Here is a 24,593-nt window from a genome sequence, read left to right as displayed (position 1 = left end):
TACTTGTAGTTACAGAAGTGCTCCGAGGTGAGGACGTATCACAGAGGAGAGAGAAGTTGTACCTGCCTGGGTTGGTGGTGGAAGAGGATCTTCTGCAAGAGTCAGGAAGCCTTCACAAAGCAATTGATTTTTGAGCAGTGTTTCAAATTTTGAGTAGAAAATTTCTAGGTAGACAAAAGTAGGTGGAGAGGGCATTCCAGGCAGAGGCTAGAAAAAGCATGGAACGTCCAAGGAACAGTATGTAGTATGGAATTGCTCGGGTCTGAGCTGCAGGGGGAGACAAGAGATGAAGTTGCAAAGAGAGGCCTGGGGCAGCAGGCTAAGGAGCTTGGGTTTCATCTTGAGGTCAAGTAGAGAAGTGACATCACATTCTTTGACTAAGATAGAAAATCACCTTAGCAACTGTGTGGTTGAAGAATAGTGAGGCCAGAGGTAGGAAAATTGTTATCAGTATCAGGGCCCTTTCCCTCAGTCATGGCCCCTTGAGGCTGTGAGTGACCACCCCAAAACAGATACGGACCTTTGCTCACAGAATCTTAGGAGAGTAGACCAATATGGTGGTGTCCAGCTGGAGACCCCAGGAGAACTAGAGTAATAGATGTCTTCAGCCTGGGGCCAGAATGGACATCCTGAACAAGGAGCGTTCACATTTGCCCCCAGATTGCATCCCCTCCCGATCATATCACGTGACAAAGAACTGGGCTAGGCACCTGGGAGCCCTTAGCTTCCCACTGGCATCTCTGTTGTCTCCTTGGAGATGGGGTCTGCAGGCCCTCTGCCGACTTCCTCTTGAGACCCCTTGGCCTTACTGAAGACGTTTGGGCCTTTCCTCATTAACAGGACATGCAAAAAATCAAATTACTGAATTCAGCTCATCAAATATTGGGGAAGATAAAGGCAACGTGTCCTAATATAAATGGGATTGCAGATTGTCATCGGGTGGAGTTTAGTAAGAAGATGCGAAAGTCTGCAGAATAATAAGGAAATCTTAACCAGAATAATTTCAACTCTAGAACTGTGCTGCTGGTTTAGGAGACTGAGGATGTATCGCAAGAGAGACGAAGATGTCCACACTTGAAAAGTGGAAGAGGGAGAGGAAAAGACTCATTTGAGAGATTTAGAATGCAGAACCTACAGGACTGGGGAGCTGATGGGGTGCAGCAGGGAGGGGAGTCATCCTCCTCCACACGGTCCGGTGATTTTCTCCATCACGGCTCAGCCATGACTTGCAAAAGCAGGAAAGGCAGATTGTAAGAGCGATGGTGGAGTATGCAGAGCTGGAAAGTGAGGGAGTTTGAGAACTTGGAAGGAACTCTCCACGTGGTCCACACTGAGTAGTGAAGCTGAGTGCGGGCCAGAAAAGCCATGACTGGGGAGAGCTATCGGGGGCTTGGGGTGCGCGTAAGCATTCGCACGACACCGGTGATGGCCAGCAGTTTCTCAACTGCCGGAGAGACCCTGCTGCTCTTTCCCAGTTACACATTGTGTTCTGCACTTAGGACCCTGCCTCGGAGTCTCTCCAGGTACCGTGGCAGATCTCACATAGCCGATGAAGGTGCGGGGCCACTATGCTGTTGTCTAGGTGGGTCTCCCTGAAATAACAGAGCTCGTATTTGAGGAAGCAGCTGATGGAGAGTGGCTGTCTGTCCCTCCAGTCCCCCTCCCACGGGGATCCCTGCCGTGCTGTGGACTGGACTTGACACAAGTGCCATGTGTCATGGGTCACAGTCCCAGTGACACTGGCGGAAATCAGGCCCAATTCATGAGAGGCCCTGACATGCCAAACCACAAATGTAATTGTAACATCTTCACTCCTTTTCTTTTGAGAAATAACAGTCTATTTACAAAACTATGTGGATATAAAGATAAAGACTGTTTTCTCGGAATTCCGTCTGAATCCTGCCCCAAGATCTAGTGAAAGATTATTAAAAGGAATGCCCTTTAAAAGTTAGGCATAATTATACTACCCCAAAAGTTTTAACGTTTAGCTTTTTCATGAGCACTTGGGTTCTTTGGCATCTGACCATTGCAGTGTGAATATTAAAATGTTTCCTTCTGTGTAAGACACAGGGTATCAAGCAATGTTTATAACCTGGGCAACAGCTGAGTGTACCAGTGGTTTTAGGAGAGAATAGCCAAAAACGTTTATCTTGTACTTAAAATACTAGCTGCCTGTGAAATTCTTATGTAAAGATGTTTAAATAGGAGTCTACCATGTATCAATATTTCATAGAATATTTTATGTGATGGAATAAACAGTAAACATAGAAAAAATAGGTGATTTGTATTCTGGGTGAAAGTCAGCCATTCATTTGTAAACCAGAAGTGCCTGCTGTGTGTCAAGTGGTGGATAGAGAGAAACAGTCCTCATTCCTGAAGATACCATGGTCTAGTGGAGAAGAGAGGCACATAAAGAAGCAGTTAGGGTGAGTGTAAGAGCTGTAGAAGCTCTTACATGAGAGAGCAGGGAGGATGCAGTGAGTGACTGTTTAGGACTGCCTCAAGTCCTTTTTGAGAGAGCAGGGGCCCTGGGGAGGAAGTATACAAAACGCAGGGAGTGCTCCAGCCAGGGGAATCCGGGTAAGTGTTTCAGAGATGCTGATGAGCTGGAATCTTAAACGATGTACAAAGCTGGCAAAACATCCAGAAAGGTGCTCCAGGAAGAGAGAACAACATGTGCGTGAACTGGAGCAGCAAGCAGGCCTGGGTGGCTCTGGTTACTGCATGGGAGGGGGCCCCAAGGCAAAGGCTGAAGGAAAGTCTGAGCCAGGGGACCAAAGGACCTGGCAGACCATGGCGTGGCCAGTGAGCTGACTTTTATTGAGCATCTTCAATATTGTTTTACTAATAAGAGAACCAAGACTCAGAGAATTATACTAGGTTCCCCAAGTTGCACAGGAAATGGTGAGCCCAGGATTAGACCCCCCAAGCCTGCCTGGCTTCAAAGCCTTTGCTGTTTTTCCTGAGATGTGCTGCTCGTGAGTCTGGGTCTCACCCTTTTGGTTCATGGTCTTTAGACTTTTCTTTTTTTCTTTTTCTTTTTTAGTGGTAAAGGCCTTTTCTGCAAATAAAATCTTAACCCCAAACTCCAATATGTAAAAATAGATCAGGTTGTATTTCATTAACATAAAGGTCTTCCATATTTAAATGTATAACAGTTATGAGATCAGGTAATGAGAACAGGGACTTTCTTTTTAATAAGCTCTTTTATTTTAAAATAAATTTTAATTTACAGAAAACTTGCAAAGATAGTACAGAGAGGTCCCATATACCACACACCCAGCTCTCCCCCTTGCTAGCATCTTGCATTACCATGGTACATTTGTCATAACTAAGAAGTTGACATTGGAACATTGCTATTAACCAAATCCATACTTTATTTGGATTTCACCAGTTTTTCCACCAATTATCTTTCTGTTCCAGGGTTGAGTCCAGGGTACCACGTTGCATTTAGTTGCAACGACTTTCTTTGCACAAACACTAAAACATGAAGTCAGGAAATACGTTACATTCTCAGATGTTCAGCTTTATGATTGAAAATAAGATACTGCCTTGAACCCTTAGAAGAAATACTATCTGTAAAAAAAAGGTACTAACCCCTGGACTACGGGCATGCAAGGCAAGAGCAACCTGCTACCGAAATGCAGTTGGTATAATTATGCAATGCAGCCCAGAGAAGAATCCAACAATGCACACCCCACAAACTCAGTTTATTCTGTCTTATTCAGCTTGGGCTGTCATACAATATACCATAGACTGGGCAGTTTAAATAACAGACATTGTTTTTTTTCACAGTTCTGGAGGCTAGAAGTCCCAGATGAAGGTGCCGGCCAATTCAGTTCCTAGTCAGGACTCTCTTCCTGGCATGTAGAGGGCTGTGTCCTCACGTGACCTTTTTCCTGTGTGTGTGCAGGGCAGGAAGGGGGGAGTTATCTCTCTATTTATCAGATCAGGGCCACACCCTTATGACCTCATTTAACCTTAATTACCACCAAAAGACCCCACCTCCAAATACAGTCACACTGAGGGTTAGGGCTTCAATGTAGGAATTCGGGGGGTGGGAGAGGGACAGAGTTCAGTCCGTAGCCTAGTCCAAAGGCTGAAATAATGTGAAATCTTTACAGTTCAATCATGGTATTAACATTTTCTCGGGCTTCCCTGGTGGCACAGTGGTTGAGAGTCCGCCTGCCGATGCAGGGGACACGTGTTCGTGCCCCAGTGCAGGAAGATCCCACATGCCACGGAGTGGCTGGGCCCGTGAGCCATGGCCGCTGAGCCTGTGCGTCCAGAGCCTGTGCTCTGCAACGGGAGAGGCCACAACAGTGAGAGGCCCGCGTACCGCAAAAAAAAAAAAAAAAATTTTCTCCATTTCGTACAGTATGTTTATGCAGGTAAATATGTATTACTTTGTAAGACACTTGATACATGCAAGAGAATGTTAAATATTTAGATCCCATTTGAATACTCATTAAATAAGTTAACAGAGAATATAGTGTCACCTGAACAAACGATGCAAAAGCAATGGCAAGAAAAATTTTTCAAAAGTAGTTGCCTTATAAAAGCTGTTACCAGAAGTCTTCAGGTAGTCATTAGGTTTTACATACAAAAGATACAGCATCCTTCAGAATAATGCCAAGTAATGCCATATAATTATTAGCTGTTTGTTACTGGTGTGGACTGTGAGTTCTAGAATTTACTTTTCCATACCAAAGGTTATTTACTGTGCTGAAACAGAATACAAGTCCAGATGCCTCACACGGAGTAGGACATCACTGGGGTTTGTTTTGTTTTTGCTGATAAAGAAACTTAACTAGCTAACTTTACCTCAGCTAGTGCATAGTTGCTGCTCTGTTACTTCAAAATTACTTAGCAGAGTGTTAGAAAGTGTTGCTTGACACTGCAGATCCAGGAGGTCCACAGTAAGTGCGTTGGATAAATGTCTGTTAATGCTGCCGTTTTTAGTTTGGGAGGTGGGAGTGAATGATGATGCCATTAATCAAGAAAAACATGGAAGAAGGAATAGATTTAAAGGTAGGAGGGAGGGAGCCTGAAGTAGCTTCAGGACATCCAGGTAGATTTACTCATTTTGTCTTTGGAATTTTAGAGTAAACAAATAACATTCCAGGATAGCTATAAGTCATGATTTGAAAATAAGTTGAAGAGGATTTCCTTTTTTTTTTTTAATTTAAGAGAGTATACCATTGAGTCAGTTTATAATGGAATAGAAAATCAATAAAAGGAAGAAATAATTTGGGCTTAAAAAACTGCAAAATGAGTGACTAGTTGACCACAGTGTTCATCTAGGGAATCTGGATTTGTGAATCTTTCAGTGATTATTTTTTCTTCCAGTTTTATTGAGATATTGATATAATTGAAATATCGAACTAAGTAAGTTCAAGGTGTACAGCATAATGATTTGACTTACATATATCATGAAATGATTATCACAGTACGTTTAGTGAGCATCCATCATCTCATACAGGTACAGCATTAAAGAAATAGAAAAAATATTTCCTTCCTGTGACGAGAACTCTTAGGATTTACTCTCTTAACAGCTTTCATAGATAACGCAGTGTTCATTGTATTTATCACGTTGCACATTACATCCCTAGTATTTATTTATCTTATAACTGGAAATTTGTACCTTTTCACTACCTTCGGCAATTCCCCTCCCCCCCCAATCAGTGATGTTTTATCGGAGTATTCTGTTAACATTGCAACATGCGATTTGGTCAATTGTGGTATTTTCAATTACTGAAGGATTGATTCAGCAATTTCAGTCTGACGAAACCATGTCACAAGTTTACACTCAGCCCTTGGGTTCTTTTATTTTCCCCAGCTTTATTGAGGAATCATTGGCAAATATAATTGTGTAATTTTAGAGTGTATGATGTGATGATTTGATATACATGTACATTGTGAAATGATTGCCATGATCAAGATAATTAACACGTCCATCACCTCACATAGTTAACTCTTTATTGTGTCTGTGGTTAGAATGCTTGAGGTTTACCTCAGCAAATTTCAAGTATACAATACCCTGTTATTAACTACAGTCCCATGCTGTACCTTAGATCCTCAGACATTATTCATCTTATAAATGAAAGTATGTAAAAGTATTTGACCTCCACCTTCCCATTTCTCCCTCTCCCCAGCCCCTGGCAACTACCGTTCTACTCTCTGTTTCTATGAAATCGGCTTTCTTTTTAATAAAAGGTTGCACACAAAAGTGATACATACAGCATTTGTGTTTCTCTGTCAGGCTTGTTTCACTTAGCATAATGCCCTCCAGGTTCATCCATGTTGTCACAAATGGCAGGATTTCCTTCTTTTTATGGCTGAATAATACTTCAGTGTGTGTGTGTATCACATTTTCTTTATCCATTCGACTGTCAACAGACACTTAGGCTGTTTCCATGTCTTGGCTCTTGCGAATAATACTGCAGTGAACACGGGAGCGCAGATATCTCCTCAAAGTACCAATCCCATTTCATTTGGATATGCACCAGTACTGTTTTCCATAATGGCTGTACCAATTTACATTCCCCCCAATAATGTACAAGGGTTCCCTTTTCTGCACATCCTCACTAACGTTTATCTCTTATCTTTTTGATAATAGCCATCCTAACAGATGAGAGGTGATACAGAAATTAAGAAAGCAGTCACACTCACAAAAGCATCAAAACAATAAAATACTTGGGAATTTAACCAAGGAGGTAAAATACCTATACATTGAAAACTTTAAGACATTGATGAGAAAATTGATGAAGACACAAATAAGTAGGAAGATACCCTGTGTTATTGGGTTGGAAGAATTAATATCATTTAATCGCCCATACTACCCAAAGTGATCTATAGATTCAGTGTAATCCCTATAAAAATTCCAATAGCATTTTTCACAAAAATAGAAAAAACTCTCCTAAAATTCATATGGAATTCACAAAAGACCCTCAATAGCCAAAGCAATCTTGAGAAAGAAGAACAAAACTGGAGGCATCAACACTTCCGATTTCAAACTCGATTACAAAGCTGTAATAATCAGCACAGTATAGTATTAGCATAAAAACAGACACATAGACTAATGGAACAGAATAGACAGCCCAGAAGTAAACCCATGTATGTATGGCCAACTAATCTTTGACAAGGTGCCAAGATGGGGAAAGAATTGTTTCTTCAATAAATGGTGTTGGGGCTTCCCTGGTGGCGCAGTGGTTGAGAGTCCATCCGCCTGCCGACGCAAGGGACACGGGTTCGTGCCCCAGTCCGGGAAGATCCCACATGCCGCGGAGCGGCTGGGCCCATGAGCCATGGCCGCTGAGCCTGCACGTCCGGAGCCTGTGCTCCGCAACAGCAGAGGCCACAGCAGTGAGAGGCCCGTGTACTGCAAAATAAATAAATAAATAAATAGTGTTGAGAAAACTGGATAGCCACGTGCAAAAGGATGAAACTGGACCCCTTACTTACAACATGCACAGAAATTAACTCAAAATGAGTTAAAGACTTAAATGTAAGACATTGGGTTCTTAAGTGTGCAGTTACCTGGGATAGTTATATCCATAAGTACAAGTCATTCTTGAGTCTAGAGCTTTAGATTTAGTGCATAGTTGTTTTTATAGTTTTTTTTGTTTTAGTGTTTAGTTATTTTTCATTTGCTCTCATGTATTTTTCCCTCCATTACCAGTTCTTCTCACCTTTCGCATTCACATTCCCATGTGACCCTAAAGGCTTATGGAAGGTTATCAAATAGTGTGGGCTTTCTGCTGTATCTTCAGGGAAAAGAGTTTCCTCCATGTTCAGCTCACTCTGGAAGCTCAAGCTCTTCACCAAAATTCTGCCCCCTGGGCTGCTTCTGAGCCTGTGGTTAGCTCCTGCAGATTGGAAAAAGCTGCTCATGGCCTGTTCTCTGTTTGCAGGTTGTCCCCATGCTTCCCAGGCTGCTGTGTGAGGAACTGTGCAGCCTCAACCCCATGACCGACAAGCTCACCTTCTCCGTGATCTGGACGCTAACTCCGAAGGGCAAGGTAACAACTTACATGCGTGTCCATTCCATTCAGTGAGTCCCTGTTTGGCAACACTGTGCTTCTGGTGCTGGGCTGGAGCCCCATGGTGGTAGGATGAGGGCAGTGTAGGGGCAGTGCCAGAGAGGAGAACATAGGGGAAGAGCTCTCAGTCCATTTAGAAGGCTGAGCCGCAGCAGTTTTCAGTGTATCATGTGAAGGAAGGAGTATAAGCAGAGTCACGTGGGGGAGGTCTCTTGCAGGAGAGGGTGTACATGAAGGTTCGTGTGGCTGGTATTGGCTGTGTGGATGGGCCTGGGCTGTGGTTAGGAGAGCAGGCCATTGTGTGAAGGAGGACATTTGGGGAAAGGGTGGTGAGTTTGAATAAGTGAGGTGGACTCAAACCATGGGGACCCACAAATGCCAGTTGCAAATAAATTGTAGGTGTTAGGTTTCCTCTGAAGTGTCATGAGAAAGGTGACATTTTAGAAAGATTAGTGCTGCGTCCCTGTGCTGGTTGAAGATGAATGAAATTTGCACAAGGTAGTGCTGTAATCAAGGCACAAGGTGGTGAAACCATGGACTGATAAGAGAGAGGAGAATAATGTCAGCGGCCATTCCCTACATACAGGGAATAAATGAGACAGATAAATGAAAGATGACTCCAGAAAAAACTAGTCCCCTCCTGCAAAACAGAAGCAACTCTAAACTTCTGAAAATAGGGTAATGATTGGGTAAGCCATGGTAGCGACTCAGTGGAATGTTGTACAATTACTAAAGTTGTTACAAAGACTGTGTAAGAACATGGGAAAAGTTTATGCTGTAATATTAAGTGGAAGTTAAAAAAAAAGATATTTAATTATGAAGAGGTTCCAAATAAAGATGGAGGATCAAATACCCACATTTACTTTCATTCCCTCCCAAAACCTCACTAAAACAACAGTGAAGAGATTTTTTTTTAAAAGACATAAACCCACAAGGACAAAGAGAATGGGAGAGGAGACAACAGCAACAAAAATTTGGAAGCTGAGAAGCAGATGGATGAGTGGTAACTGACTTAGCAGTCCTGAGAAAGCCGAGTCCTGAGCCAACGCCCGAGAAAGCCAAGAAACAACCCAGTTTACACAGCAGAATCCTAAAGAAGTTCAGAAATGGACAGCAGCAGGTAACTCTGTAAAGTGGGGGAAGAGGTGGGGGAAGAAGAGACTAACTGTATTGGTTGAAAATTTATTTAAAAGATTGCCCCTTCCATAACATAGTAGAAGACCAGCAATTTATCCTTGGGACAGGATAAAGGAAAGGCCATCTGAACTAGGGGACGCCAAACACAGTTGTGGTAGTGGCCCCTTTGGAGAGGTTGAGTGAATGCTGCTGGCACGTTGAATACTGGCCGAACATCAAGAGTCCCAGCTTTCTTTTCCCAGCCAACCTCACAATTCTAGTAGCCAAGCCTATACCCTTGAGTCCAAAGATAGGAAAATCTTTCTCCTGAGGAATCTGAGCGGTAAAGAAGATTTAAAGCTAATAACCTCAAAGATTTCCCAACCAACAGCTCAGCTGTATTTCCCTACAATAAAGCTTGCAGACAATGAGCTCCACCCACTCAAGCAGAGATTTTTAGGATTTCACTAAAAATCAGTCTTTTAACATTTCACTCTCCTATATAAAGAGACAACCAAGAGGAAAGCCTCGAGCGTGAAATAGCAAAACCAAACAGGAAAGCAACTAGAACAAAACAAGGAGAAGAAACTATTTTTTTATATCCTCAAAGAATTTCTTTTTTAAAGAAAGTATCTGTATTACAAGATCTAGGCACTTTCAAAAAGAAACATTCGGAAGGGGGGAAAAGGAGCTCTTTTTTAATTAAATTAAATTAACAGCATGAAATTTAAAACATGATAGAAGAAATAAAGAAGACTCAAGGTTCAGATTGGAAGATAAAGTTGAAGAATTGTCCCAGAATATGATAGAAAAGACAAGAAAAGTAGAGGACCAGTCCAAGACATCCATCTGTTCAATGAACATTCCAGAAATAGGGAACAGAGAAAAAGAGGGAGAAGAAATGATGAACAGAATTATTCAGAGAAATGCCCCATTACTGCAGGATGTGACTTTCCAGACAGAAAGAGCCCGCTGCCCAGCACAGTGATGGAGACGCACCATCTCCAAGCCACATTGTCATAAAATTTCAGAACACCGAGGACAAAGAAAAGATCCTATAGGCTTCTAAGAAGGAAAAAAAGAGTCACATACAGGAGATCCAAATTCAAAATAACTTAAGACTTTTCTGTTATAACCCTAGAGACTAGATGACAGTGAAGCAAAGCTCTCAAATTTCTGAAAGACTGTGACTTCCATGCTAAGATGCTGTACCCAGCTAAGCCATCAATAAAATGTGAGAGCAGGAAAGGACGTTTTCAGACACGCAAGGTCTGAAAAAAAAGGTACATCTCATATACCCTTTCTCAGGAAGCTACCAGAAGATGTACTTCACCAAAAAGAGTAAATCAGGAAGGAGGAAGACGTGGGATTCAGGAAACAAATCAACTAGTATAGTAAAGAAGTGAAAGAATCACCTAGATTGAAGTCACCAAACTTTTCCTGTAAAGGACCAGTTAGTAAATATTTTTGGTTTTATACGCCATTTGGTCTATTACAGCTACTCAGCTCCGCCACTGTAGCACGAAAGAAGACAATACATAAATAATGAGAATGCTGCATCCCACTAAAACTTTACTTAAAAACAAGTGGCAGGCTGGATTTGGCCCACAGACCATAATTTGTTGACACGTGACCTAGACGATGGTGAAGAAAGTTCCCAGGGTATCAGCTCTACGCAGATGCAGAAGACGGGGTTTCAGATTGGAGCAGGTCAGAAGGTGACCATCTCTGCAAGCCAGGAAGAGAGCACTCACCAGATATTGAGTTGGCTGGCATCTTGATCTTGGACTTCTCGGCCTCCAGAACTGTGAGAAATAAATTGTTTAAGCCGCCCAGTCTGCGGTATTTTGTTATGGCAGCCCTAGCAGACTAATACAATATCAACTGAACTTTTTTACTGGATTACATTAAAATCTATTGGTCTGTTTCACACTTTGAATGGACCTTTTACCCATGCATGATTTTTTATCATGTATTTAGAAATTTAAGTCATTCAGAAAATATTGGCTTATTAGTCTGATTTTCTTAATGTGGACACATTTCATTATATGATATTAAAAAATCATATTTATTAATATCACTACAGACCCTAGACAAGTCTTTTAAGTATTAGAAAACGTGTATCATGTGTCAGATACAAGGTTTTCAAAATTCTGATTTTTGTAAAAGCTTGAATTTTATCATTGGCAATAAATAATGTTAGTTGTTTTTCTTGAAGCGCCAGATAACCATCGTGTGTCACTTGTTCCTCCCAGTAACAATGATGTTCCATACAAAAGGCGGTCAGTTCAGCTCACAACTCAAAGTTAAGTGCTTTTCCTCAAGACAACCACTGTACTTTGACATGCTGCACAAGTGAAAAAGACAAGTACTCAAGGGTTGAGCCATAATAAAAGTATTAACTTTTACCGCTTCATCAAGAACATTCTTAAGTGAACTAGGTTTTCTCTTTCCTGCGAGTGTGAGCTGGTGACGAGACCCTGACCACTGCCACCACTTGTTGCCATTGCCTGATTCATGCCAAGGCATTAACAGTTTTCCCCACCAGTGCTTCTGTACCATCCGTATAAATGTCAACACATGGAAAAGGGCAAATAATGCCTACTAGTATTATTACGAAAATAGTTTTGACCTCACGGATCCCTGAATGGATCCCCACGAGTCCACAGACCATACTTCGAGAACCACTGCTTCAGACAATTGATGGAAAACTTGAGGTGGATTAATGTACAGAGTATCCAGAAAAACCAACCAAATTAAAACAAGACAGTTGTTAGTTTCAGTGAAAATAAAAAGTTATGAGGAAAGAAAAGTAATGCTTAGTATTTACATAGTTGTAATAGTTAAATCTCATAGTTATGATGTAACTTTATTGGGAGGATTGAGGGCCTGGAATGGTTATCTGGGTTTGGTTGGGGGAAGGGAGTGTATGTGGAAAGAAAAGTAAATTCTCTTCTTCTATAGTGAAAAGTTTGTGAATAATGCCTAAAACTGAAAAATCAAGTAGTAATCAAGCAGATTATATACAAGTATGAAAAGTAAATAACAGGGCTTCCCTGGTGGTGCAGTGGTTAAGAATCCACCTGCCAATGCAGGGGACATGGGTTCGAGCCCTGGTCCGGGAAGACCCCACATACCACGGAGCAGCTAAGCCTCTGCGCCACAACTACTGAGCCTGCACTCTAGAGCCCGCGAGCCACAGCTACTGAGCCCGCGTGCCACAGCTGCCGAAGGCCGCGAGCCTAGAGCCCATGCTTCACAGCAAGAGAAGCCACCGCGGTGAGAAGCGCACCGCAGCGAGGAGTAGCCCCCACTTGCCACAACTAGAGAAAGCCCATGCACCGCAATGAAGACCCAACGCAGCCAAAACTAAAAACATAAATTAAATAAATAAAAATTTTTAAAAAAGAAAGTAAATAACAAAATAATCTGCTGAGAGGTGAAAGTGGCTACCCTTGGGGAGGGGCAGAGGAGAGAGAGGGACAGAGGGCTGCTGTTCTTCATAATGAGCCTTTAAAACTACTTCACTGTTTGAACTATCGATACTTCAGTTTTTAAATTTTTAGTTTGAAAAATTTCAAACATACATGAAAGTAAAGAAAATAACACAGTAAATCCACCATCCCTATCTCCTAGATTTAACTACTGTCAACATTTATTCTTTGCTAAAGTATTTTAAAGCAAACCACAGACATCATGTCATTTCACTCTTACATATTTTGATATGTGGCTCTAAAAATTTTGGACGTTTTCTTACATAACCACAATGCCATCAGACACCTAACAATAGTAATGCCCTGGTGTCACGTAAAACCCAGTCCATAATTAAATTTCCCAGATTGTCTCCAATCGATTTGTCCAAAGTGGAATCAAAACAAGTTACCAACATTACATTTGGTTTTTGTGACTCCTAAATATCTGATAGTAAGTTCCTTTTTAAGAGTCAAGAAGCAGGGCTTCCCTGGTGGCGCAGCGGTTGAGAGTCCGCCTGCCGATGCAGGGGACGCGAGTTCGTGCCCCGGTCCGGGAAGATCCCACATGCCGCGGAGCGGCTACGCCCATGAGCCATGGCCGCTGAGCCTGCGCGTCCGGAGCCTGTGCTCCGCAACGGGAGAGGCCACAGCAGTGAGAGGCCCTCGTACCGCAAAAAAAAAAAAAAAAGAGTCAAGAAGCAAACACTACCTGAAATACAAAGAAGGAATTGTGAGGACAGTATGCCAGCAGTCATATTTTGGTGGGGGTGGGAACATGCATGGGGGAAAAAAATGAATGGAAAAAGACCAGAAGGAAATAAAATAGAATGCCCGTAGTGGTTGTGTTTGGGTAGTAAGAGTACGGGTAATTTTTTCTACTTTTTTGTATTTTCTGGTGTTTTTTGAAAACATGGATTACTTTCATATTTTTATAAATGCTGAGTTTTGCAAAAGTTTAACTAAATAGAAAATAAAAGCCCATAGAAGAAAACTAACTTGAGTCAACAGGAAAGAACTCTGAATCTGAATTAAGCCTGCCAGGGCCAGACCCAAGGAATAAAAAGCTGCCTGATCTAATGAGCTTCCAAACTACGAGGGTCATAAAAGAAGCACTCGGAAGAGGCAGACTCCGAAAACTCAGCTGGTCTCTGGAGGGCTTCTTTTGGAGGCAGTGTCTAGCGACCAAGCCTTCTGGCACCAGGGGGCTAGAGAGCAGGTGTGGAGAAGGCACAGGGTCCAGGAGGGGATGCTGGGCCTCTATCAAAGCAAGCCAAACAGGCGGTGTGAGCATTTAGACTTCAGACAGTTGTGGAGCAAGACCCGCTAACCACACTCCTTGTACTGTGGTCATTCAGACGTCCTACCCAGAGCAAGAGGCCACACGGTGGGTGGACCTGGGTGGTTAGTCCTGGGTGTAGTGACACATAAGTATCTCTTACTCACAGTCAAGATGCATGAAATGAGAGTTCGGATTCCAGACTCATGTCCAGGGGCTGGTGCTTGTTCAGGGGGCCAGAGAAGGCAGTAAGGAGGGAGGTGGCCCTGCATCAAGAACCCAATAAACAAGGAGGAGGGCAGCCAAAGCCTGAGGCTGGCTTTGTATGTAGTGGTGGCTTCTCGTGATACAAGGTCTTGGACTTAGAAGGAGCCAGAGAAGGGCCAGCAGCATTGAGCCACTACTACTGCAGCATGGCTGCCAGTCTCACCTGGACTTGAAGTGGAGAAAATTTTTGGTTTTTTTTCCTTTGTCTGCTGGAATGTCTTACTTTCTGGAGCAGGCATGGTCAGCTATAGAAAGCCTATTCCAACTTTTTTTTAAACACCCAGTAGATTTTTTTTAAGTATGCACTAGGAAGCCTTGGTCATATATACTTTCATTAAGCCAGTGCCCAGGTTTTTAGAACAGTAAACTCTGAAAGATCCATTTTGGGCATATTTCTCACATATTGGTGGTGAGAGCATTGTTCTCTGATCTAGATAATTGTGATTATATATTTTCGTAAGAGAAAACAAATCCAACTAAATCTGGTGCTTTGTAAGATCCAAGTCTGGTACCATGAAATCCACTTTGACCATGTCAGGCCAGTGACTCATTATTCCTGATCATCTCCAGCACATGTGTCTCAGCTGGCAAGGCACTAAGGCCCTGCAAAACAGAGACCACATCCACGTGCTCCACTCATCGGAGGCATCTTAATTTGAAGTCCCCTTTGGAAACAACACCAATCTTACACTTTAAAGAAGGTCTCAAACAATGAATCTGACTTGATAACTAAGTCCTTAGGTCTTAGAACCATAAAATCTCAGGGTCAAAGGTCAGAATCATAAAGGAAGAGTCTCATAATTACAGTAGCAATCCACAGCTTGTGTCTCCCACAGCGTACCTGCCCTGTGCTGTCTGGCTCAGTTAGAATGCAGGAGTGTATTCCAGAGGTGCCCGTTTCAGCCTCAGTCAGTGGCAAACTCCTTTCAGCCATTTACACACCCCAAGAGCCATGGGGTCATTATGACTCTGGTCTTTCTCTCACCCCTCACGTCCAGGCCAGCAGTAAGTCACCTCAGCTTTGCCTCCAGTATCTCCAGAATCTGCCCCCTTCACTGACACCTGCATCCAGGCTGCCATCCCCCACCCGACTGCAGGGGCCTCCTGACTGTTCTCTGAGCTTCTGCTGCTGCCCCGCTTCATCGTCTCCCTACACAGCAGTGAGAGTGATTCTTCTAAATCAGAAATTAGGTCTCGTCTCTTTCTCCTTTTTAATAGCTTGTCAGTCTCTCATTCAGAATAAAATCTAAGAAATCTTTAAAGTGGGATTTCTTTTCCTGTTCTTTTCTCGCTGTCTTCTCTGCTAGAAATGCATGGATTACAGAGAGTTCCTGGGACTAGGGTCTCTTCTCATTTCCTGGAGCATCTTTACTCACATGGGAAAAGCAGCTTTTACTACGTGGCTGAGCTCTCCACTATGTAGCAGCTCCGAAGCCCAGCTTCCACGACCTGACCTCAGAGGAGGTCAGACTTCCCTAACTGCCATCCTAGAAAACCCTGCAAGTCTCTGCCCATTCCTTGTAGCTCAGGAAAAGTCTTTCTAGTCCCTGCCTAACACCCCATTTTGAACATTGGACATTGTAGGAGAACTGTGGTATGTGCCAGTTCAGACTGTCTTTCTTCAGCTGGATCTTCAATGCTGCTTAGGAATCCTTTTATTTATTGCTAATGCAGTTGTTTCAAACCTTTATTCTTGCTTCCAGCTTCCAACTTTGCCTTCCGGTCCTCTTTCCCTCAAGACCCGCCATTCCCCCAGGTAACTTTCAGTTTTCCTTCTTGGAAAGCAGAGAGACCAGCCAGCTGGGTCTGCTACAGTCCCCCCTTCAGAGACTCATCGTTTCCCCTGTCTCGATGCAGTAAAACACACTCCTGTTGCAACCTGAGGTCACGCCCTATGTTCTCCAGGTCTTTTAATGGCATCGGCATCCTCTGAACCACCCAGACTCTCAGTCTCTAGCCTGCCACATCCCAGCAGTTTTAAGTGACAGCAGCTCTACCTTTGCAGAGTGTCTCTCATCAATCCTCTCTTCACTGTTAGCACAGTCGCTGTCCCCACCCAAGTACTTGACATCCTCCCCTGGATGGGAGAGACTGTTCATGGCCTCTTAATTCTGTATCCCCAGTGGTGGTAGGTGACTTTCCAGAAGCTGAATCTGGTCCTATTCCTCAATATCCTCTTACAGCATGACAGTGGGACAGTGGGTTATGATTGTCTACAAAAGTCTAATCTCCAGAGGATGGCAAGCAAAGACCTCCACCAACCCCTCCCCCATTGCATGACCATCTGCCACGCATCCTTCAGCCCCCTCAGCCTCTGCTGTCACCACTGTAGGGTTCGTTTGGCCTAATACGGAATTGCTCCACTTCTGAGACTTCACATATGCTTTTCCCACTTCCTTCCCTGCATCCCTACTAATATGAATCCTACTTATCCTTGAGACTCGGCTAAAATGCCACTTCTTCTATGAAACTGTTATTGGTCCTTCATTCATTCACTTAGTAAATATTCATTGAATGTTTGCTCTGTTCAGACACTATACAAGGCATTGAAGATACAGGAATTAAATATGCACTAAAATAGAAACAGTAGTTAATTCCTAATGGTGGATTTTATAGATTTTTTTCTTCTCCTTTTCCCACCTATATCTTTTTAAAGTTTTCTGCAATGAATGGATATTGTCATTGTAGTAAAAGTAAGAATTATTTTGAGATTTTTTTTCTGATTTTGTTTGTTTGTTTTAATAAACAGGAGAGAGATATTGGAGTGTTTTTGTAGGCTGCATGGGAAGGCGGATAGGAGATGTTGAAGATGAGGAAGGAAGGAACAGATTTTTGGAACCGGGTCACGAAAGAAGTGGGAAGTTGAGGACCCAAACCCCAGGTGGGAGATTAGCTCTCACCAGGAGGATGAGGACCACAGACTCTCCCAGCCTGGAGAGAGTACAGCATGGGGTCCCTGCTGAAATCTGGGAAGGGGGCAGGGTGGCCTTTCTTAGAAAATGCTCAGATGGGAGGAACCCTGCCCTTCCTGTCAGAACCCATCTTCCCATCTCCCACGCCTACAGCACCTGTTGTCTGCACTTCAGCACCATATGTGCACAGATCTGTCGTCCTACTGGACCTTAACATCCTTGTAGCAGAGCCCATTTTTAATTTTTTAAAAAAATTTTTAAAAAGTTTTGGTTGCATTGGGTCTTCGTTGCTCTGCGTGGGCTTCCTCTAGTTGCGGCGAGCAGGGGCCACTCTTCTTTGCGGTGCACGGGCTTCTCATTGCGGTGGCTTCTCTTGTTGCGGAGCATGGGCTCTGGGCGCGCAGGCTTCAGGAGTTGCGGCACACAGGCTCAGTAGTTGTGGCACGTGGGCCCTAGAGCACACAGGCTTCAGTAGTGGCACGTGGGCTCAGTAGTTATGGCTCACGGGGTTTTGGGGGGAAGGCTTAGTAGTTGTGGCACACGGGCTTAGTTGCTCCACGGCATGTGGGATCTTCCCAGACCAGGGCTCGAACCCATGTCCCCTGCATTGGCAGGTGGGTTCTTAACCACTGCACCACCAGGAAAGCCCGCATTCTTAATTTTTTTAATCTCCTCCCTCCCCTCCCCCACAGCACAGTGTCATTTACCCCTAAAATGCTCAAAAATGACTTCATAAAATGAATCGCACATTCGTTTTCACAGTTCTGTTTGTTTAGCCTGCTGTATTACCATGGTGTTCCCTTGGTAAGGCGTTTTTATCGCCAGCAGCCATCTCAGCACCCCTGAGCTATATCCTGGGATCAAGGAAGGCCTCGCACAGCTTCCGCCAGGAAAGGCACGCTGCCTGCTTCTGTGTGATGGGCCATCCACAGAATGTCTCCCCCTCTGCCTTCCCTGCTCACCCTGCCGCTGCCACACCAGCTGCCACCTATGGAAATGCTATGAAACTTGAAAAATCAAACGGTGTGCTCCTCCCGGGTCATCTTGCTGTCTGCAGCAAACCCACAGAGCTGAGGTGCATGTGTAGGACGTGTGACTGGGGGCTGCAGCTCATGGTAAAGAAACAGAGTGCTGGGCTTTGTGTTTCATCCTCATACATTGCAGCGGTAATCTTCCCCGGGCAGCTCCCGGTGAGAGACAATAGCTTCAAAGGCTGACTCCGAAAATAATAGAAAAGTTCCCAGAATATTCATCTTTAGTCCTTAGCGGGGCAGAATTGTTTTATTTCAGGCCTGTAGAGACAGCCTGGGACCAGAGGAGCCTTTCGAAGAACTCCCCTTTGTACTTTGTGTCCTGGTTTGCTAGTGAAGGTACGGGGCAATTAGTGGCTTATGTAAGGTCACTTCAAGGTAACAGCAGACTAAATCCTGAGCACAGATTTTGCTGTGAATCCTTGAGATTAAAATAAGAATATTTTCAAGAAATACAAAACAAAACAAGACACTTATCGTTTTTAAGACTGCCGTGCAAAGAGCAAAAAATTATGTTTAACCACCTTTTCTCCTGCATTTTGATGTTACTAATCGTGGATTTGACTTAGCTGTAAGGACTTGGGCTCTGAGGTTAATAAACAACATAACACGTCGCTGTGCTGCATGTCTTTAAAAGAAGGATGGGGGCTTCCCTGGTGGCGCAGTGGTTGAGAGTCCGCCTGCCGATGCAGGGGACACGGGTTCGTGCCCCGGTCCGGGAAGATCCCACATGCCGCGGAGCGGCTACGCCCATGAGCCATGGCCGCTGAGCCTGCGCGTCCGGAGCCTGTGCTCCGCAACGGGAGGGGCCGCAACAGTGAGAGGCCCGCGTACCGCAAAAAAAAAAGAAGGATGGACCTCTTTTTTTGAGAGATGGCTTAGGTTGGTCCTTTTGAAAGGCTGGAGCTGAATTAACCTCACAGGCTTTAGAAGTCTGTGATTTTGTGTTTCCTGGGTCAGTCTGAACGCAATCCTGAGAAGCTTCCTCCATTGCTCTCCTACGCTTTCCTCCCTTTCCTCCCTCTCCTCCACCTCCAGCTTCCTTCCCACAGCCCTTAGGCCTCCCAGCCAGTCCACCACCCTTAAAGCTTCCTCCCACCCCTCCCCACCGGCTCGCTCGCAACTGTCTGCAGTAAAGGGAACACCGTTCAAAGACCGCTCAGGCGTGGACCCTCATCCTCTGTCACAGGAAAGGAATTCTTGTCTCCTAACCACTTCCCGGCCTTCAGGCTTTTCTGCCATTTCCTAGGTTTGCAAGGCAGACACTTGAGGAAGTCTCCTTGTTTCCTTCTTGTTAGGCTTAGAAGTGTAGACAGCTACCTCCAGGGCAAGATGGTGTAGGGGAGCAAATTTGCCACTCCAAAATGTCTCTTAGACATGCAGATTATTTTGAGCTGAAAACAATCAAGACCCAAAAGGCTCAGGAAGAAGCTTTCACTTTACCCTAAATGTCCAAAGAACGTAGGTAGAGGACCTATTTCCCGAAGGGAAGGAGTTGTCACCATAGATGACTAACTATAGGATGAATTTGGTATGGTAGACAGGGAGGAACCTCACAAAATCTGTTTTGTTAAAATTCTCCTCTGTGTCCCATTGTCTCTGCCAGGCCCGGCAAACATTTGTTTACCAAACATTTGCTTTTCCATCTTCATGTGAATTTCCTTCCTCTGCTTCTAAATCCTAAACTACCCCCAACATCCTCTTTTGTCTTTAGTTGAAGGTGGTATTTAAGGTGAGGTTTCAGCCATTTTAGTGGGTTACTCAGCTTTCTTGAGTCTCTTCCACGTATACCATGTTATTAAACTTTTGTTTGATTTTCTCCTATTAATCTGTCTCATGACAGTGTAATTCTTGGACCAGCCAGAAGAACCTAGAAGGGTAGAGGAAAATTTCCTCCTCTCTGACAATAGGAATGGGCTGGATTATAGTGTGAGGGACAACAGACTAGGCTGGTGGCAAGTCATCTGAAACAGTAGAAGAGAACACAGTTGACTCTATACAAATAAATCCTCCAGAAAATTCTAGCACATAAATAACCTGCCTTATAACTAAAACTGGCAAACACATGGCCCTCTGCTGCCCATGCTCCCTCCTCAGCTCCCCTTGGCATTGGTCACTAGTCGGCCTGTTACCTGAAAACTGGGTTCGCCTGTTGGTGGGTGTTGAGCCAAAAGACACAACCAAGCCAAAGAGCAAGAGAAGGAAGGATTTATTACTGGCAGCAAGTTAGGAGAACACCAAGGATCTTTCCCAAAGCAGTGTCCCACCGAGGAGCAAAATTGGGGAAGTTTTAAGCTAAGGATGCATGCATACTCCTGAAAAGGCTTCAGCAAAGGAGGGTGGAGGGTTCAGCATAGAATTGGGGCAGAGGTTGACGGAGTCCAGGTTGTAGTTGATTGAAATCACGAGGATCAGAAAAAGTCAACGTCATCATTCGTAGGTTCCAGTTAATCTGATAGATGAGCACTCAAGGGGGGTTTGAATTTTGCAAAACAGCTCAGAAACGTGCTTGAGGCTAATCTTTACCGTTGAAACAGAACTAGGAGTCTTTATAACTGACATATTATCTCCGATGTGGTTAAGTTAGCCTGGTAACAGCGGTTTCTTTTTACCTTCTTTCATTCCCTTAAATTCGGCGACTGAGACCTATTCTTCTGCAAGGGCAAGCATTGTGGCCAGGCTCAGATCACAGAATGACTGAGGCCTTAGATGGTTTCTCTTATTTAAGAGAGTTCCGTCTGGTTCTCTTACTCCGGGGACCCGCTATCCTATCTGCTTACACAGCCCCCCGCCTCGAGATATTTCACTCTTCTCTCTTGAGGGGTACAGGGCTGAGGGTGGGCGTCGTAGTCTCCCTGGTTAGAGGAGTGAAACTCTCTCGTTGCTAGAGCTAGAGAAGTTTTGGGGTCCGCCGGAGTAGTGTCTGCACCTCTCACTTGCATAGCATTATTCTAGCAGGTGTCGGAGAAGTACAGCAGGAGAGACAGTTAACAGCAATTTTGCGCCATCATGAGCAGAGACTTGATCCAAGAGCCCCCTGAACCAAACCATTTTCCCTAAACTGGGAAGAGGATCATTCAGAGAAGAGATTTAATTTTTTTTCATATGCGTCATGAGGTGAGTCACATTCGAAGACTCATCAGGTATAAAAGCCAGCGTTCAGCATGTCTTACAGCATAAGTTCCTCCTTGAGCAGCTGTTAAAACATCAAGGGCCCCGCAGTTCTGTAGGACCTCAGAGTGCTATTTGTCATAAGTAGTTATGCTCTGTGACAGTTTCACTGGAGAATTTCCTTTAGTTTTGTTGCATATGAGCTAGTTAAGCTAGTTAAGAGTCTTTGATAAGGCTGCTGGGAATCTAAGAGTGTTCAGTTTTTAGAGGAATCAGGTAGAGAGAAAAAAATGTCTCAGTCCTACCCACAAAGGTATAATTTACCAAGTTGTTGTAGGTTATAATTAGCTTAAGGGGAAAGGTTTCCTTGTATCTGGAAAACACAGATTAAAAGCCAGCACTATTTCTTCGGGAAAGATCCCCAGTGTTCTCCTTCCTTTTGCTGCAAGTAATAAATCCTTCCTTCCCCCACTCTTTGGCTTGGTTGTGTCTTTTGGCTTGACACCCACCAAGAGGCGAACCCAGTATTCGGGTAACAGGCCCAGTCCGGCCACAGTAGGCGAGGACACAGCTAGGTCTAAATGAAGCGTGTTGCTGGCAGTGCTTCCGTCTTGTTACTTACTCTTTGATCCTACCACGGTCCTCCCTGTTCTTCTTTAAGAAGTGACCTGTGCTTCGCTCTTTCACCGTAGGCCTGGTGCAAGGAGCAGGCCCAGCAGAGGAGACCCCTGCTCGCTCCTCACCGCCGCTGCCTCTGCTCCCTGCATGACGTCACCAGCACCCTCTCATCACAGACATGTTGCCATCAGCCTCTCCGAGCTGTCTCCGAGCCCTGCCTCTTTCTGCCCAGTTTCTTTTCCGACACATTCCTCTTGGTACCTTTGCCTTTTTTCACCACTGGACCTCCCCACCCTGGGGTGGTTGCCTCGTGTCCACAGCTAAGAAGCGGCAGAAATCCATGCGCCCCGACCCTGGCCAACTCAGCAGCCTGGTTTTGTTCCAGACAGGAAAATGTTTCTTTCTTCCTATTACGTTTTCCATTTGTTTGTTTATGTGTGTGTTTTTATTGAATTATAGTTGATTTATAATGTTGTGTTAGTTTCTGGTGTACAGCAAAGTGGTTCAGCTGTATATATGTATATGTGTGTATATATATATATAGCTGAAAAACAATATATATATATTCTTTTTCATCACAGGTTATTATAGGATATTGAAGATAGTTCCCTGTGCTATTCACTAGGACTTGTTATTTATCTGTTTTATGTATAGTAGTGTGTATCTGCTAATCCCAAACTCCTAATTTTTTTTTTTTTTTCGGCACGCGGGCCTCTCACTGTTGTGGCCTCTCCCGTTGCGGAGCACAGGCTCCGGACGCGCAGGCTCAGCGGCCATGGCTCACGGGCCCAGCCGCTCCGCGGCATGTGGGATCTTCCCGGACCGGGGCACGAACCCGCGTCCCCTGCATCGGCAGGCGGACTCTCAACCACTGCACCACCAGGGAAGCCCCCAAACTTCTAATTTATCCCTCCCCCCTTTCCCCTTTGGTAACCACAAGTTTGTTTTCGATGTCTGTGAATCTGTTTCTGTTTTGTAAATAAGTTCATTTTCCTCATATGTTTTTTTGAACCAAATATTTTACGTACAGAAGCCCAGAGATGTTACAGAAGTGATTTTGCATCTAATTACTTAAAATTACAAATTAACCCGATTAGCATTTTTTCGAACCAAATATTTCTTAATGAGACACTGACATATTTTTTAGAAGATAAATTTCTAAATACATTTGAATGGAAATTAACTGTTTTCAAAGGATATGGTTTTCTCACAACTTTGTATCTATAAAATATAGAAAGTTGATATTATTTTGTTTACTTCACTATCTATTTCGTGACCTTCGGCTGAAATATAATAAAAATAACACTAGATTTTGAGTCTGAGCTGATCCTGGCTGTCACTTAGGAGTTTGTATGACTTTTCGCAAATCCCCAACCTTTTCTCTCAGTGTAAAATGGGCTGAATAATGCACTCCTCCAAGATGTGTTGGAGAGATTTTAAAGGGTCGTAGGTATGAGAGTTCTGCCACCGAGCAGGGCCAGGTGCTTTGCAGTGTTGAGCCACTTCCTGTCCTACCTGCTACCGGAAAGTAGATCTTGAGGTAGACAGTATTTGCTCGTTTCTAACCAGGTATTTTTCCAGCCAGAGGCCTTCCGTTGGTATTGACAACATATTTAATCTGACGTTCCACGTAAGAGCGTCCTAGAGTATACGCAGGAAACTTGCCGCCTGCAGAAAGGGAGTGACCCAAATCCTGTGATTAAATGAAGGGAAGAGGAAGGACATGATTCTTCTTTGAAGGGTTCTGTTTATGAAGCTTCTCATGGCTTTTTTACTTTTTCCATGAAAAACTCTTTGTCCTTTTGTCTTCTGCCACTGGCCCTGGTTACGAACGGGGCGTTGATGTGAATCTAGTTTCCAAATTGGAAATTAATGAGGTGTTCCATCCAGAGAGGCCTTCCTCCTGTACTGTAAGGCACGCTGCCCCCGGAAACCAACACCGCCCCCCGCCTGGCCCCGTTTGGGTCTCAGCTTTCCTGTTGCCCTTCTCTGGGTAAGGCTGCGATGGGCATCCTTGCTGCCTCCCCACAGTGTGGTTTCTTGGCCTAAGAATTTTTTTAGTCCGTGTGTCAGGTATGATTCCCAGAATCACTGGATTGTTTTGAAGCAGGATAGGTTCTGCTGCCCGACTGCCACTGGGCCAGGAAGTTCTTGTTGGCGCTTCAGAGCTTCCACTTCAGCCCTTCGTATGTTCCCAAAGAAGGTACAGGGCTTCCCTAGTGGCGCAGTGGTTGGGAGTCCGCCTGCCAATGCAGGGGACATGGGTTTGAGTCCTATGGGTGGGTCCCCCGCCTGCCAATGCAGGGGACATGGGTTTGAGTCCTAGTCTGGGAGGATCCCACATGCCGCGGAGCAGCTGGGCCCGTGCGCCACAACTACTGAGCCCGCATGCCACAACTACTGAAGCCTTTGCGCCCTAGAGCCCATGCTCTGCAGCAAGAGAGGCCATCACAATGAGAGGCCTGTGCACTGCAACAAAGAGTGGACCCCATAAATAATAAAAAAAAAAAAAAAAAAGAAGGTACAGATTTTGTGGAATGCAGGCATTAAGGGAGGGGAGGCTCAAGTAAGGTGAAAGAGATGTGGGGAGCTTCTCATCAGCGCGGAGTCTCAGATTTGCTGGTGTTCGTGGGTGCTGTCGTTGACTGATAAGGAAACAAGCTGAAGGAGCAGAGGTGCCCGTTAGGAAAAAAAAGAGTAGCTCAGACTGGCTGAGATAGTGCAGCCATTTTGTATTCTAGCAAGTT

General features: G+C 44.3%; 1 protein-coding gene across 5 annotated transcripts in view; it reads left to right on the top strand.

Moving 5' to 3' along the window:
- The window catches only part of DIS3L2 (DIS3 like 3'-5' exoribonuclease 2), a 370,907-nt gene that overhangs the window by 266,312 nt on the left and 80,002 nt on the right, over window positions 1-24,593 (top strand). For all 5 annotated transcript variants that reach the window (XR_003002632.1, XM_024740590.1, XM_024740587.1 and 2 more), the window contains one exon: window positions 7,914-8,021. Coding sequence is in view for 4 of the 5 variants with exons in the window: in XM_024740590.1 (XP_024596358.1) it covers window positions 7,914-8,021 (108 nt within the window). In the remaining variant the exon portion in view is untranslated. The remainder of the gene's footprint in view (window positions 1-7,913; window positions 8,022-24,593) is intronic.

This window comes from Neophocaena asiaeorientalis, unplaced genomic scaffold (genome assembly GCF_003031525.2).
Source record: "Neophocaena asiaeorientalis asiaeorientalis breed wild unplaced genomic scaffold, Neophocaena_asiaeorientalis_V1.1 scaffold388, whole genome shotgun sequence".
In the NCBI taxonomy this organism is placed as follows: domain Eukaryota; kingdom Metazoa; phylum Chordata; class Mammalia; order Artiodactyla; family Phocoenidae; genus Neophocaena; species Neophocaena asiaeorientalis.
This window is presented reverse-complemented; position numbering and strand designations above follow the sequence as displayed.